Source organism: Grus americana, chromosome 6 (genome assembly GCF_028858705.1).
Source record: "Grus americana isolate bGruAme1 chromosome 6, bGruAme1.mat, whole genome shotgun sequence".
Taxonomy (NCBI): domain Eukaryota; kingdom Metazoa; phylum Chordata; class Aves; order Gruiformes; family Gruidae; genus Grus; species Grus americana.
The window spans coordinates 2,311,475-2,327,706 of NC_072857.1; the positions used below are offsets into that span (position 1 = coordinate 2,311,475).

Consider the following 16,232-nt stretch of genomic DNA (forward strand, 5'->3'; position numbering starts at 1 on the left):
CATTCTGTTCTGTAATAGATAAATGCTTTGTAATTGTGTTTAGGGACTGATTAATGAAATTATCCCAAAAGTTAACTTTTGATTTTTCTTTTTCTTATTGCCTCATAGAATAAATACAAAGAGGATCTGAAGTGGTTGAAGGGCTTGGGTTGCTTCCTGTATGATACTCCTGATATGGTCCGTGCTCGTCAGCTGCGTAAGCTTTGGGTAAGAGTTTTCTTCTGAGAACCATGTATGATGACGATTGATTTATTTACATGCATGCTATGTACTTCCAAGGAGTTAAGTACATGAAAATGAGTAAAGACTTACAACAGAATTTCTTGCCATGCTGCCAGTTAGTTGTTTCAAAGCACTGTTAGGTTACACTGTAAAATTTTCTTTGCTACCAACAATAATAAAAGCTTCCTAAGTAATACTGCTTTTCTTTTCCCAGTCTAATTATATATACACTGATACCGCAAAGAAGATGTGGCCTAAATATAATGTGGTATTGGATACTCCTGGATACAGAGCGGTACAGGAACTAAAAACCCATTTGAGTGAAGTAAGTTCTATATTATTTTTGCACATCTTTGTTAGCTATAATTACGCTCAGACCCTTTCACTGTTTTTTCTGAAATACATGAGATGTTATAATAGCAAAACTGTGATTGTTCAGCTGCTAAAGGAACATATGTAACAGAAGAAATAATTCATGGACCTGTCTTTTTCCAGCTGGTTTACAGAGCTGCAGGCAAGGAGCTGAAGACAAAATACACTTCCATCCTCGATACGCCTGACTTCTTAAGAGCCAAACAAGGACAAAAAATACAAAGCCAGGTGAAAAATTTGTACTGAAAAAAAACAATCAGGGGATCCCTCTTAAATGACTCTTAAAGTACAGCAAAATCTTTCCAGGGCATTTTAAAGCAATGTTGTCCTAAATCTAGGACATTTAAAATGACTGTTCCTCAGTTTTAAGTGGCTATGAATTTTCATGTTGACCATGTGTCTGTAATGGACATGTTCAGCTTTGTCCATCTGAAATAGAGAACTGAACCCTGGTACAGTTCTGTTCAAATTCTCTGAAACTCTGATTTCATCAGAGGAATAAATATTTTTATCCATCTACCTTTATTCATCATCATTTCTTTATTCATATAGTAGTTCTTTATCTGACCTATTAGCTACAAATTTTGTGGAATTTTTAAATTTGCAGAACAAAATGAAGATACTCACCAGAGAAAAACAGGCTGTATGGATGCTTTTATCTAAAGCTAGGTCTGGATGTAGGGCAGAGAGATTGTTAATGTCACATGCATTTGACTTCTTGGTTTGTGAGGGTGTTACCAGCAGTTACAGAATATCAGCATACTGATAGAGAAAGATGAACTGAGATAGTATGGAAGAGGAAAGGGCACATTATTTTTTCCTGGGGTAAATTGTGTGATTAGGTATACATTATGAATTTACAGACATTTTTCATAGAGGTAAAGTAAAACTTACTAGAAATGTGTACTTTTGATTCTTTTCTTATTGCTGCAGTACTTGTACGTGGAACTCGCCACAAAAGAGAGACCCCATCATCATGCTGGTGGTCAGACTCCAGCCTTCACACATGCTAGGCATGTAAAGGACATGGTCAGTGAGGTAAGATATTTGGGGTTTCAGTGTTTTAGTGATAGTTTCAAAGCTCAAATCTGTTTACCCCTCATTTAGTTTTCTGTGTCTTACGCTTAAGTTCCACATTTCCTTTATAAGTTGTGGTAACAGAGTACACTCTTTTAATATGTTTTAGTATTTTATAAGATACCTGTTTCTAAGTATGTGTTTGCATAATCTGAGGTACGCTGACTGCAAGACCAGAAAGACCTAGAAAGAGCTGACCGGCGGAGCTTGTTTCCCAAGTTTTGGCAGAAGGGCTTTGCAAGAATGATCTCATGCACTCAGTGTAGCACCCCTGGGTGTTAACATAATACCAGATTAGCATGTACTTCTGAGATTAAAGATAGAACTTTTCTCTTTTGCTGTCTCTCGTAGAAAAAGTATAAAACCCAGTATGAGAAGATGAAGGACAAATACACGCCTGTCCCTGACACACCAGTCTTGATCAGAGCCAAGAGAGCATACCTGAATGCCAGTGATGTATGTAGTCCATGAACACTTTCACTGCTGCTTTTTCTTCATTTCTTTATGAAAAGAAAAAAAAAAAGGATCAATGGGGAAGAAGCATGCAAAGCATATAATATCTCAGTGTGGGTCATAAACTGGGTCACCCCATTTGCATGTACCTTTCCATTTGATATTATGGAAATTATTAAGTTTTTACTTAATGTCACTGTGATGCTTTTTTTCATTTGTTAGAATACGTTTTCATTTTCAATTGAACTGAAGTGTGTTCTTACAACAAAGAAAAAATAGATGTAAAGTAATTTGCTTACACATGAAATCTCCAAATAGTGCAGACTGGAGTTTGATTGATACTTCAGCCAGGATAGAATACATTTTATCAGATATTTTCATCTCAATTTTGTGTTACAAGTAAACTTGCATGTCATTGAGAATGCACTCATTTTTTAATTTAGAAGAAAATTAAAGAGAAAAATTATCTGAGTTGCTGCACGTAAAGTTATTAAGGGGAAATTGATTTTTCCTTCAAGCTTGGAATAGCGATTTGTGATTTAAGGCAGTTGCTAAGAGTACTCTACTCATTCGTGAGATCTTTGCTATATATTTCAGATTGCACGTTGTATCCTGAAAGGGTATGTGCTGGGCTGGTGTTTTGTTCTAGTGATTAGTCTTTCTGCTCTCTTAAGAATGATTTTAAAATACTGCAAAGGAGCATGCCAGTTCTTTTGCACATCTGAATTTCTCCTCTGAGAAAGTCTTTCTTCCTACTTTCTTCTAGATCAGGACACACAAGAAAGAATAAGTAGGATTTTTTATGCCAAAAGTGGCACTTTCACTGTTCTAGAGAGCAGTCCTGTGATACATGGATGTTTTTTCCCCAGCTTTCAGTCTGAAAGTGAATAGGATGAAATGTTGCTTTAGATGTACCAGCTCTTTTTTTCTCTAATTTTCACCATAAGTGTCAGTCAAATTGCAATTGATTGTAGGCAGTTGCAGCTTCTTAAAATTCCTCAGGGCTTACATTAGCGTGTTGGACAGCACCATATCCCTGGATGTCATTCCTAAGTGGTAGGAAATTTAATTAAACAATTCCTGACAGATAAATACATTATATTCTTTTATATGTTACTTTTGTTACCAGTTGCGCTACAAAGAAACCTTTGAGAATACTAAGGGCAAATACCACACAGTGAAAGATGCTTTGGATATTGTCTATCATCGAAAGGTCACCGATGATGTTAGCAGTGTATGTATACAACATTTTCATTCCTAATTAGTGTTTGTCATTTAATAACCTAGAATATGCCATTTATGATATCATTCTCTTTAAGCGTGTCAAATAATTAGAAAAATATGATCAACTATTATTATTAACTTCTTTACTTCTCTTTAAGATTGTACATTTGATTGCCTTTGGTGTTGCAAAGATGAATGCAAGTAAATCTCATTTCCACTGTTTCAGTTCTGATGTTTCAGAAAAAGGAATGTCTTGAAACTGCATGGTCTGGAGTGTCCTATTCTCAAACGCTTTACTTCATTCTTTAATTTTCTTTGTAGGTGAAATATAAGGAAAATTATATGAGCCAGTTAGGAATCTGGAGATCAATCCCAGACCGTCCGGAGCATTTCCATCATCGTGCGGTCACAGATGCTATTAGTGATGTGAGTTCAAATAGTTCCTGGATGTGAGAGGTTGAAAGTTGTAAGTAGGTTTCCAAAATGAAAATCCAGTCTTATTTCTTGAGAAAGGGAAGTCAGCTGAAATTTTTGAAGTGATTTACACTTTCACCTGGTAGATCTGTGAAATGACAGAGCAAATCAGATGGCTAAAATTGCAGCCCTTCTCCTTTTGAAATTAGCAGAACAGTCTTAATTCATTTCAGTTGCATTTGCTTAGATTTGTGTGTTATCCTAGAACAACCTTTAATTCAGTATGTCTGTACGTATACAATAACCCCTTAATTATACAAGAATAAATGGGTTTTAATCCACACAGGAACTCCAATAGCTCATGATAGATTAGGTATGTGAGTAATCTGAGTCCATCAGAAAAGTATGAGTAACTGTAACATATTGTATAATGGCACAATAATGGATGCAGCTCTGTTTGTGACACCTTGTGTCATGTCAGCATCGGTAAGCTGCCACTTGGTGCTGCTTAAAACTGAATCCTTTTACTTCTGTTCTAAAGGTTAAATACAAGGAAGACTTATCATGGCTCAGAGGCACTGGCTGTTATGCATGGGATACTCCAAGTTTTGCTCTGGCAGAAAAGAATAAGGTGCTCTACAGTGGGGTAAGTAAAACAGTCTGTTGCTAAATGGGGGGTTTTTTTGACATATATTTATATTGTAGATATATTTTTTGCAGGAGAATCCAGTTCTGACCTCGACATTGATATGAATAGCTCATGGTAGAATTTTATATATAGCATGTAAAATTTCAGTTCTTACTATAAAAGAAAACAGAGGCAAAATAGTCTTTTGCTTATGTCCTCTATTCCTTGCAAAGATACCAGCTCCCTGGTAATTTTTCTACTGATTCTAAGTCTAGCTTTAAAATTATGAAGACTTGAAATTTCCATTGCCTCTTCAATGTGATAGTTCCATCCTGCAAACTACTACATTTACTACTAGTTTTTATTTGTAGGTATGTTAAATACACATATGCAATAATTCTACCATGGTTTTCCTGCAAATTGTTTCTAAAATCATGTTTTCATTGCCTTAGCCTTCTTTGGGTTGACATTGGAGTTATTTTTGTGTTTGGTGTTGTTTTTTTTCTCCAGTGTAAGTACAAGGAGATATTTGAGAAGACTAAGTCTCATTTTCAGTATGTAGCTGACTCTCCACTTAACAAGCATTTTAAACACGCAACTCAGTTGATGGATGGGGTAAGTTTAAAGATTTCTGTTAAGTCTCATATTGAAGTAGTAAGTGTGTGTATGTTAATACCGAGTTGAAGGTTGATCTTCCTTATGAAGTTGTAAGTAAATCAAAATATATTCAGGCTTAAAGATATCTTAAGGTCAGATTAAAAGCACGAAAGACAAGGTTGTTCCTATTGTTTGCCTGAGTATTGGGACGGGGCAGGTTTGCAATACCTAAAAAGTGAAATCCTGACCCCTGTTCCATTACTTTATCATTGCAAAGAAACTTCTCCTTTGCTGACTGGTAAATAAATGCTAACTTAAATAATGCTGCTTGTTTAGTAACACTGATTGTTGATTGTTACATGAAAAAGGTTTGGAGATAATCAAAACTACTTTCCTGAAACACTGAAAGAAGCCTTCATCAGTGTTAGGAAGATAGTATTATGGCTGAAGTTATCATAGCTCTGTTTCATTTCAGATATTTTGCCTTGAATTCTCCGCATCTACTACTTACTTTTTCTTACTTTTCTTCTGTAGTGCTAAAGAAACAATAAACACAGCATAGTAGCAAAGGGGAATAATGAATGCCCCTGGGTTTTAGATCAAAATCAGCAATGGAGTTGCTAGGAGTAGTGCTGTACACCCACCAGAGCGCCCATTGAAAAGCACTCTGCTCTAGGTGAATTCTCATCAGCTTAGAGTTGGCATTACCACACCAGACCCTGATGCTTTTCATTAAAGCAGCATATATTTAGACTCTCACGACCTGGTATTGTATTCTTTTTCACAAGACGCTATGTTACATTGTTTACCTGTCAGTAAATGTGTTATGGTATTATCTATTCTCAGTAAGAAAAACTGTTTCACAACAGATACCATTCCAGTACCATTGCTATCGTTTCATACTGAATTTGATAAGCAGTGAAACAGAATTTACTATGGAAGGTTGTCAGTATTCACTCTGCTTATTGTTTGGTAGAACAAAGAAGGAAAAATTTAATATGATAAATATAAATGAGTAAAATTTTAGCAGTGGGAGCTCCATATATTGGAATGAACTTACCTAAATGTCTTCTTTTGTGTAAGTGATGTTTTTTTCTGATGGGGGATTATAGTTTTTGCTTACAAAATGTCTGATGATAATGTAACATTGTATTTTACCCTTGCATCTCATTGTGTTCTCTTTGTACTCAAATCAAGAATCTAGTTCCATACAGAGTTACTTCTGCAGTTATTTTTCATGAAGAAAGTAAGTCATAAATGGCTTATTGAAGAGGACAGAATGCAGGCATCCAGAATTGGTAGATTAGGCCTTCCGGTGGAAATGTAGAAATGCGTATTCTCTTTGGAAATATTTTCTCTTTGTGTTTTTTTTTTAAACTGTATTTTTCTTTTTTGGATATGAACTTCAATCCCAGCCTTTAAATAGTCCATGTAAAGAGGTTTCAATGGTTAGAACTATGATGATCTCTTTGTGCCTTCCCTCTCTCAATTTTTTACACTGTATTATGCTATTCTGAGCAGAAATTATATAAAGCTGCCTATGAGAAGCTCAAAGATAGGTACAGCGTTATTGTGGATGATCCTAGGAACCTCCTGGCCAAGTGGGGGACTACACTGAGCAGCCAGGTACTGTAGGAGCACTAGCCGGTGCTGCCAGAAAGTGCCTGGTTCACTCACAGCACCTCTGTCTGTGTGAAACGTCTATAGCTGGCAGTATCATAGGTTCCACCTGTGATGTTGTGATGTTTTAGTTCAGTCGATCAGACAGTCTTTGTTTTGCCACCCAAAAAGAATTATTACTTTTTGAGTGAGCTAATCTCTACTGTATGTACTTTCATGTATTGTGCATCAATTGACATCAGAAATCTAATGCCTCTTGAAGTCATTGGAGAGGTTTTAAAAAATGCATGTTGTATCATGCATTTATTTTTTATTACCTCTTTTAATGACCTTTACAAACATTATCTTCTTACTCATTACTCAAGCAACAGTGACATATTTGGCTTTTGAGTGCCCTCACCTTCATCTATAATTTACTCTTATCTCCCAAAAAAATTTTCCACAATTTCCTTAATGGAATAGTATGCAAATCTGTTAATAAATACTCTTGACAGTCTTAATTATATAGATGTAAGTTGTATGCACATTTGAATGAATACATATAGTACCTGGCCTAAATCTCTCCACTCTCCAAGTGTCTGGGATCTAGAGCTGTGTTGTTGTTTCTGGTGTTCACAAGTCTCTTTTGTACTTCGTTGCCATTTGCATGAACAGAAAAAATATAAATCCTTTGCCAAGATGCTCCTGCAACACGGATGTAATGAAATTCTGAGGCCAGATATGCTGACAGCACTCTACAACACATACTTATGGAGTCAGGTAATATGAAGAACTGCTGCTGTAGGAGACATTATATATGCAAATATGTATATAAAAATTAGCTGCTTGGACTTCTAATATTTAATGCTTGGGAGTTCTCTAAATTTCTACAGATATCAGACTCCAGAGTTTTGGCGTTGTGCTACTTAACATAAAAAGCAATTTTCCATACATTTAAGATATTGTATGTTAGCTCTTCTTGATATTTTCCTAACCAAATTCTCATTCTGCCACCATTTCTTGGACTGACCACCCCTCATAACACAAGTCCCTTAATTCAGTATGAACACGGTGAAGTAATTTGGCGAGTAGATTACAGCATTTATCTACTGCTCTGCCTGACAATGGTGTCAGATTGTGCCTAAATACAGAACAGAGTTGTGTCTCACTTCTAAGTGCTCTTAGAAATGGTATAGGTGCACAGGTCAGTAGTAAATCATGTTTTCACGACTTGCTTTTAAGCAAGGCTAGCAAAGCAGTCGTCATGCAGTCATGTAGTACAGCTTATTTAAAAGAATACTCTCTCCTTTTGCCAGTTCTTATAAGAATCAGAAAGTAGAAAGTGAGTATGATTCAGCTATTTGTTCATACAGAACAAAGAGCCTAACATATTTATACTTCTGATGATGTAAAAGGAAGCCTGTAATGACTCTGATATTATTGTGGAGAATTAACTTTCCATATTCTACCTTCATTTAATCTGGATTTCAGCATATAGATTTTGGTTGTACCAGCTGGATGAAAATATGGCTTATTAAATAACTGATACATATTTATTTCTGCTCTGAAATCACAGCTGCTAGCAGTAACCTTACTGTTTTCAGTGGTAAAAACGATCCGTGACTGGGCCAGGTGAAACCAGCATATAACATTTCAATTATAAACTGGAAACGCAACAGTAGAAAACAATTACATGAGAAGGACGAGGGTGTTCTTCTTTGTTACTATTAGCACAGTTAATAAAATTCTTCAGTAATAAGGTACTGAAGGGCTTTACTAGACATTTTTGTTCAATTTATCCTTGGATTTCTATTATCTCATTAAAAACTCCTTGCCAGGTAAGTTTGAGTACGTTTGAAGAAAAAAAATAGCACTCTGCCTGACCTGCATGTTCATCTGAGTTCACTTCATGTTATGATTTGTTGTTTGTATATAATTTTTTATATTTTGTCTGTTGTAGTCCTGTTTCAAAAGCATGGTTTTATTTTCTGATGCAAGATAGAGCATGAAAGTTCTGTTTTAAAAATGTGTCCTAACCTCTTCCACCTGCCCTCAGGCTGTCTACAATGAATTCTCATTCTTGGTGTACAGTCTGTTCTCACTGAATTCTGTGAAAATAGGTTTAGAGTCCTGAGTAGGGCAAGACCATCTTTAAGAAAGAAATTATCAAGATACACATTCTGTTATCAAAGCCTTTAAAATAGCCTGGCATTCTGATATATTCAGTGGATGTTTTTATCTTCTACTGTGTAAGATGTTTTATGTTTCTCTTCCTTTGATGAATATTTAAAAATGAGATATTGTCCAGTTACGAATCTTAAAAGTCACTGATCTGCTGAGGTTGCTTTTTTAGCTCAGTCTTGGAGATTTAGCATAGTGAAGCTTTTACACTTAGTGAAATAAATGTAAAATTGATCACACAAATAGATAGGCAGCCTCTTGGGCAAACAAGGGGTTTGCAAAGTTTAGCTCATTGTGCATGTTCAGCTTTCATTGGCTTTGGTAGAAGGATTTTGCAACTTTGTGTGAATATAAACATATGTCCTGAAGATGTTTTGTCCTGGTTTGTGTGGTTAACATACACTCTTTCCCAATCACCAGGTTGAATACAAAAAGGACTATGAAAAGAAGAAAGACAAGTATACTACAGTTGTGGATACTCCAGAACATTTAAGGACTACAAAAGTCAACAAACTGATTAGTGATGTAAGTGTGGTCAGTCCCTTTCAAGCCTACCGCCTTCTCTGAATTCTGACCTTTGAAGTGTGATCAGTAGTCCATTATACTGTGTTTCTCTCCTTGCTTTTTTTCAATTGACACCAATAATGTCAAGAAATAATATTATCTATAATTTTTATCTTCAGATTATTTACAAGTTGGAATATAACAAAGCAAAGCCTAAAGGCTATACTACAATCCATGATACACCTATGTTATTGCATGTGCGCAAGGTCAAGGACAGAATAAGTGATGTAAGTAAATTATCCCTGTCTGTGGTATCAAAAAGACACTTAATTGACTTTTTACTTTGATATGCAATACTTTTAACTTAAATGTAATGCTGTCAGTAAAAAACAGTTTCTTGTTAGAGTGTATTGGTTATGTTTGCAGGTAAAACTGCATATGTACTTAATGCTTTTTCAAAAAACACAATAGAGTATAAATTATTCAGGAAGTTTTTTCATGTAATGTTCTTCTATAGCTCTTGGAACATTTTTGCTGGGGTAGAGCAACCCTCAAAAGTAATAAAAGCCGTGAGCTGGAACTGGTATCTAAGTAAAGCATGGATTTGGGGAGTTTGTTTCTGGGTTTTCTTCCCCTATTAGCTAGTGGCTTTTGTGGAGTCTTGAGTAAGGTATTTAATACATTACTGTGTTTATTCATTTCTTCTATGGATATTGTGAATATGTAAGGTAAATATTCTTATCTAAAATAAATATGTGTTTTGATTATGGGGTAATGGAAGGCTAAAAAGAAAAGAGAGAAAGGAAGATGAAGTGGATAGAATAATATCATAGGATTTGGGAGTCCTGGTTCGAATTCGTCCTCCTCCCCTAGGCTTTCTCTCTGACCTTTGTATTATTGTTCCTTAGATATCCCTAAATAACATGAGGATACAAGTGCTTCTGTAACTCAGTACTGTGAGAATAAGTACTGTGAAAGTCATTCAGATGCTACATGGATTATCTATGCAATGAGTAATTCTAGGAGGAAAAAATAACCGTAATATCCAGATACTAATGTGGATCATTAAGAGTCAGAGATGTTCAAAAGTGATCTGTAGATTAAAGTACATTTTTCTGGTTCCAAACTGAGTGCTGAACTTGAGATTCTCTAAAGGAATTTTCAGAAAGCATTGAATGTGCCTATCTGAAGATAAGTTTCTTTAAAGGCTTTCTATTAAGTGCAAAAAAGCCTAGAAATAGGCAGAATTACTGTTCATGTGTAGATTTTGTTAAATTTAGGCTGTGCTTCATGATGAGTTATACCTGCTACATTTTCTATTTAAAGAGAACTGCTGTTGAAGAGGACCCTTCTTTCAGGCAGATGGCTGATACTAAGTCGTATTGATATAATTTCTTTTTCTTCTGTTAAGATGTTTTTCTTGACAAGAGCAATTTTTAATACTATGTTTTTGATATTTTGATGCTTTTCTTATTGACGATGATACTAACTTTGCAAACTTTTTTTATGTTTGTCTTTCATTAGCTGAAATACAAAGAAGTGTATGAGAGGAATAAATCTCACTGCAATGTCATAGCAGATTCAGTTCATATTAAGACTCCAAGGCATGCTTACAAGCTAAACAGCAATGTGAGTTCAGTTTTATTAATACTTTAATTCTATTATGGATAGTGTTTGGGACTGGCAATGGATACCACAGGAAATTATTTTAAGTTCCACTGAAATTTTTTGAGCTTGGACATTGCCTCTAATTCTTACGATGCTTGAATAAAATATATTTTAATTTATTTCATACTAAAGTGCTCACTCTTGCAAGTTGTCTTTGAGGTCGAGGTCCTTGTATGTCACACGTCTATTTTCCTGAAAGATACATAACTGTCCCAGAAAATCTCTGTGATGATGTTCTTGTGGACAAAGTAAGCACTTCATGGGAAGCTCTCCTGTGTTTGCTATTATCGGTGGCCCAGCATCCACTTCAATAGGCAAGGAACTGAAAGCACTCACCTACTTCAAAGTCAGGACATCCTTTCGGTCATTCATATTCCTTTCTCCACCCAGCAGTGGAAAAACTAGAGTAAATGGAGTCCCACTGGTTGTACATGATTCAGAGGAAGGCCCTAATCTAATGTAGATGGACTTTCTTACCTCTTCTCTCTTTAACTGATAGACATTGAAAGAGAATTTGCATCTGTAGGAATGTCATATAAAGTACACAACTTCCAATTAACTTCTTTTTTCTTTTTGTTTCACTATAAACAGCTGGATTATAAGAAGAAATATGAAGCAGCCAAGGCTCATTGGCACTGGATTGCTGATAGGCCTGACTTTGTTCAAGCAGCCAAGTCGTCTCTGCAACAGAGTGATGTAAAAAAAATCAGAACGCACTGAATACTCCCTTTCCCTACATCTCTCATCTTCAGAATTAAAAAAAGTAGAAGATTTGAGACTCTCTTCTTTTATCTTTTATTTTTTCTTCCTGCAGTATGAATACAAACTGGACCGGGAATTCCTAAAGGGATGCAAACTGTCTGTCACAGATGATAAAAACACAGTATTGGCTTTAAATAATGCCATCTTGGCAAGTGATGTAAGTACTCGAACACTTAGTTCTTTGTTCTACTGGAACTTTACTTACTACATAAACTACTTTATTGGAAATATGATTGCATTAAGAATGGAGCTTTAAAAAGTTGTTCTTAGTCTCACTTCATTATTTGATTTGTCTTGTTTATTTTGTTAACGAATTGGCAAAATCTGAATAAATTTTTTCTTGTAAATATCACTGGCCTCCTTCATGGATTAAATAAATATTCAAAGTGAACGTTGCCTGAACACCCTAGACCTTTGGTATATCTCTGCATTCATTTTATTGAAATGAAAATATTATCTGGAGAACACAGCAAAAAAACCCTGCAGGTATAACTTGTGCATAACAGAAAGTATCTTTAATTATTGCTAACACTATATTCAATATATTAATAAAATTCCAAGTAAGAGCTATAGGAATATATAGACAGGAATGAATATATCTTGGAAAAAATCAAAATACGGGATTGTCTGCAAACTTTTTCACTAAGAAGCAGTCAGAACTATAGTAATTTCTTTTTAAATTGCCACAAGTCAAGATACACATTGCTTAAAATGATATCTTTTCTTCCTGCTAGATAAAATACAAAGAGAAGCACAACAAAGCTCGAGGAACATACCATGTTGTTCCAGACACACCTCAGATCCTCCTGGCTAAGAATGTCAGCTCTCTTGTATCTGAGGTAAAACATCGGGCAGTTACTTACTCATTTTAACTACACTGCTTTAATATTGCGGGGGGGACAGGGGACACGGACCTTGCATTGCTAATTCTTACCTATTTTTATTCTGTGCTTTCAGAACAAATACAAAGCACATAGCAAGAAGCAGCTTCCACATGGGTCTTATACAACCCTGCCGGAGACACGAGACACTGCTCATGTGAAAGAGGTGACCAAGAATGTCAGTGAGGTAAGTAACTAGTGTAATAACAATTTATTACAACAAATTATTGCCTGCTGCCTATAATTGATTAGACTGTTGCATGTTTTAGTATACATGCAACACGTTTAGAGTCTTTGTAGAATGTCCAAGGAGTCAGAAAAGATTAATTCCTACTAGAATGAGACTTTAAGAAAGAGCTAAACACATTTTATTGGGAGCCTGTTGAAATACTCTGGAGAAGAGTGGCAGGCTGGAGTGCTAACAAGTGCCCTGAATTCAGATTTTATTTGTCATAGAACACAGTTTAAACACAAATTATTATCTCCAAATAGCAAGCTTTTGTGATCTAAAGCGCAAATGATGACAAACAAGCTGGGGACCATACATTTTGAGACTGTGTAGACTGCATTTTATCTGTCTTAACACTTTCAGTGAGCTTATTTTCACGTTTCAGTAGCATTTACCTCCATGTGAAATTAAAAAATCGCTCATGGCCCTTTTTGCTCTTAACAGACAAACTATAAAAAGAAGTTTGTGAAGGAGAAAGGCAAGTCTAATTATTCTATCATGTTGGAGCCTCCTGAAGTGAAACATGCCATGGAAGTTGCTAAAAAACAGAGTACAGTAAGTTTGTCTTGTGTTTTCACGAATTAAATAGCTTCTGTAAGCAAATTCAATCACAGCCAGCGGACAAAAACAGATGTTCAGATACTTCTGGATCCTCCCAGCCTCCATGTTCAGGTATAATTCTGAAAGCTAAAGCTGCAAATATTGACAAATGTAAAATTGCACTGAAATAAAGGATCTTTTCAAAAGACATATTTCTACTTAATCACATGGTACGATTTAAAGTAATCTACTGTGAATCACATCTAATAATTTTTTCATTCCTTCAAATACAGACAGAATTGCACACGCTTATTTCTTCGTTTGTAGACAACTTGCAAAATCAGATTCCCAAATCCATTCCTTGTGAAATTATTTTTTAAAGAATCCCATCCACTTTCCCAGCAACATTGCTGTGTCCTTATTAGGTATATTGCTCACGAACAAACCTCAGTAATTTTCTTTCCTCTTATCTATCATCACGGATTAGATTGAATACAAGAAAGATGCCAAGTCAAAGCTCCACTACACACCTATAGCGGATCGACCAGATATTAAGAAAGCAACTCAGGCTGCCAAGTTAATTAGTGATGTAAGTTTTTTTAAAATCTTCTGTATGATTCTTTAGCAGTAATTTTACTATTAAAAATGATGTCAGTAAAACATTTAAAAGGGAATGTCATCATTACTAAAATAGACTCTATTTTTTTCTTTGTTAGATTGAATATAAAAAGCGTGGAGAAGCTGGCATTGGTGTAACCATGCTGGGACGTCCAGATATTGAACTGGCAAAGGAGGTGTCCAAGCTAACTAGTCAGGTAATAATAAAAAGTTGGTGAAACTTCGAAGCAGTGGGGGAAATGAGACGTGATACTAATATTATAACTGAAATTATTTCTAGATTAGGGGATAAAGGAATCTTTCAAATAGAATGTGTTAAAAATTAAATCCTAATGCAAGGTATTTCTTTGTTAAATGTACTTTTCTACTGATTTGCTAAATGTCACTAATGGAGGTGTAGAATCTCCTTAAAATGATGCCGTAACAAGATCCTGTAAATACTAAGGCTGAAATGTTAGCTGTGTTCTCTTTTTTTATCTTTTCTGGGTATCAGCTTTAAAAGAAGCAGCCTTTTACCTAACTCTTATTATCCATCCTTTATGAGATGGACATTCAGTTTCTTTCAGCCACTTTCTTTCCACTTTGTGCCTTTAAAAGCATCTTCTGTTTTGAAGTTAGTGTTACATTAATAGAAGCTTGCTTACTTTTATACAATGGCCATGTTCTCTGACCAGTCTGAAGCACATGCTATTTTCTGTGACAGTTTTTTCTGCCAGGACCTCAGTTCAGCTTGGTTCTTTCTCACCACTTCATGCTTTAATCCTGTACTTGTTTGCATTTCTGATCTTGCTTTCTTGCTACGCGTTATAGGCAGAATACCTCAAACAACATATGAGAGGGCATGGAGCTGCATCTTATGATACCCCATGGATGAGAACCTTTAAGAAAGCTAATATGCTAAGTAGTCATGTAAGAGAATTTTAAGTGACACATCTGGGAATGCCATTTTATGCATCTCTTGCTTGCATATTGTCTTACGATTCCAACCTGTTAAAGGATTTATGATCCACCACTTGCACTCCATCTTTTTGCGTCAAAGGTGTTGAATGTAGCAAAACTTGTGAGATGTTAGATGTCACCTTCTTTTTTTCCTCTGGAAAGACAGTGCATGGGAATTCTGTGCGTGGGGAATTTATCTGTTTCAGAAATACCACATAATGTTATTATGCCCTTCATAACAGTTTAGGAATTTCCAGTGTTTTTAATGGAAGTTTCTGATGCACTCATGCAGTGTGAAAACTCACCTTTTTCACCCAAAAAACTAAACCCAGACATAGAAGCTTAAGCTGTTTTTCCTGAAACTGCAAAAAATATAAGTATGTGTGTATGACAAACCCGAACAATGGTGCTGGTAATTTTCAGTGGACAGTCATACCATATGCATAACATTCAGACTAGAACTTTATTCAAACTTCAAACTACTATTTCGATGTCATTTAAACTATTCTGTTTACATTGTGCTGGAATGGCATAATGGAAGCACAGTGTATGACTAGATCAGTCCCAGAGCCTCTGAGACCGTACCCGGTAGTAATTTGAGGGCACATCATTTCTTATATTTCTTTCCGTTGCAAAACTGTTGGAAAATTGAAAAACGATGGCTGCAAAGCAGTTTTTGAAGTGGCAGCAGACAGATCTGTGCCATTTCAGTTTTGCACATGTATTTCCAAATGAAAAAAAAAAAAGGGGGGCATTGTGGTTTTTTCCATGTCTAGCCATGACTGCTGCACGTAACTGTCGCATGTTTGAATGTCAGCCACTGTGTGTGTCAGAAAAAAAAAAGCATCTTTTCAGTAGAACTAAGGATTCTTAAACTGAACAACTGAACTACAAGAAAAATGAATAAATTATGTTTATTACCATTCAGTGATGAGATCCTCCTTTTCCTGCTTTGCTCCAGTGCTAGCCAGTTCTCCTCTTATAAACATGCTTTGATGAGATTATTTTGTTCCTGAGAGAAAATTAACTCTTGTAGAGGCAGTAAGGGAGCAAAGAATAATTGGCATAATCTTCATCTTGGGCATTTCTTCTCATGAACTTCTCCTTTATAAAGCATTATGTCCAGTTTGTTTATCCACTTGCCTCTGGTTGGTTGGATTTCATCTGCCTGTCTGGCATGCTTGCTTTTAATTTTGCATAGATCTTCCAGCTACATTTCTTCTGGGCTTAAAAAAAGTGAACTCTTGGGCATGATGATCTGATCTTGATCATATGTTGCATAGCCTGCAAAACTTAACAGATTCTAGTATACTTCTGCTAGATT

At 35.6% G+C, this 16,232-nt stretch overlaps 1 protein-coding gene across 29 annotated transcripts in view; it reads left to right on the plus strand.

Annotated features, from left to right (window-relative positions):
• The window catches only part of NEB (nebulin), a 130,945-nt gene that overhangs the window by 88,168 nt on the left and 26,545 nt on the right, over positions 1 to 16,232 (plus strand). For 23 of the 29 annotated variants that reach the window (XM_054829697.1, XM_054829698.1, XM_054829708.1 and 20 more), the window contains exons 121-141: positions 109 to 207; positions 437 to 547; positions 718 to 822; positions 1,528 to 1,632; positions 2,023 to 2,127; positions 3,254 to 3,358; positions 3,670 to 3,774; positions 4,304 to 4,408; positions 4,901 to 5,005; positions 6,509 to 6,613; positions 9,188 to 9,292; positions 9,451 to 9,558; positions 10,796 to 10,900; positions 11,531 to 11,635; positions 11,754 to 11,858; positions 12,436 to 12,540; positions 12,659 to 12,769; positions 13,256 to 13,366; positions 13,839 to 13,940; positions 14,068 to 14,166; positions 14,780 to 14,878. In XM_054829697.1, coding sequence (XP_054685672.1) covers positions 109 to 207; positions 437 to 547; positions 718 to 822; positions 1,528 to 1,632; positions 2,023 to 2,127; positions 3,254 to 3,358; positions 3,670 to 3,774; positions 4,304 to 4,408; positions 4,901 to 5,005; positions 6,509 to 6,613; positions 9,188 to 9,292; positions 9,451 to 9,558; positions 10,796 to 10,900; positions 11,531 to 11,635; positions 11,754 to 11,858; positions 12,436 to 12,540; positions 12,659 to 12,769; positions 13,256 to 13,366; positions 13,839 to 13,940; positions 14,068 to 14,166; positions 14,780 to 14,878 — 2,205 coding nt within the window. Of the gene's footprint in view, positions 1 to 108; positions 208 to 436; positions 548 to 717; positions 823 to 1,527; positions 1,633 to 2,022; positions 2,128 to 3,253; positions 3,359 to 3,669; positions 3,775 to 4,303; positions 4,409 to 4,900; positions 5,006 to 6,508; positions 6,614 to 7,261; positions 7,367 to 9,187; positions 9,293 to 9,450; positions 9,559 to 10,795; positions 10,901 to 11,530; positions 11,636 to 11,753; positions 11,859 to 12,435; positions 12,541 to 12,658; positions 12,770 to 13,255; positions 13,367 to 13,838; positions 13,941 to 14,067; positions 14,167 to 14,779; positions 14,879 to 16,232 lie in introns of all 29 variants that reach the window. The other 6 variants (XM_054829703.1, XM_054829726.1, XM_054829711.1 and 3 more) reach the window with 3 other exon arrangements.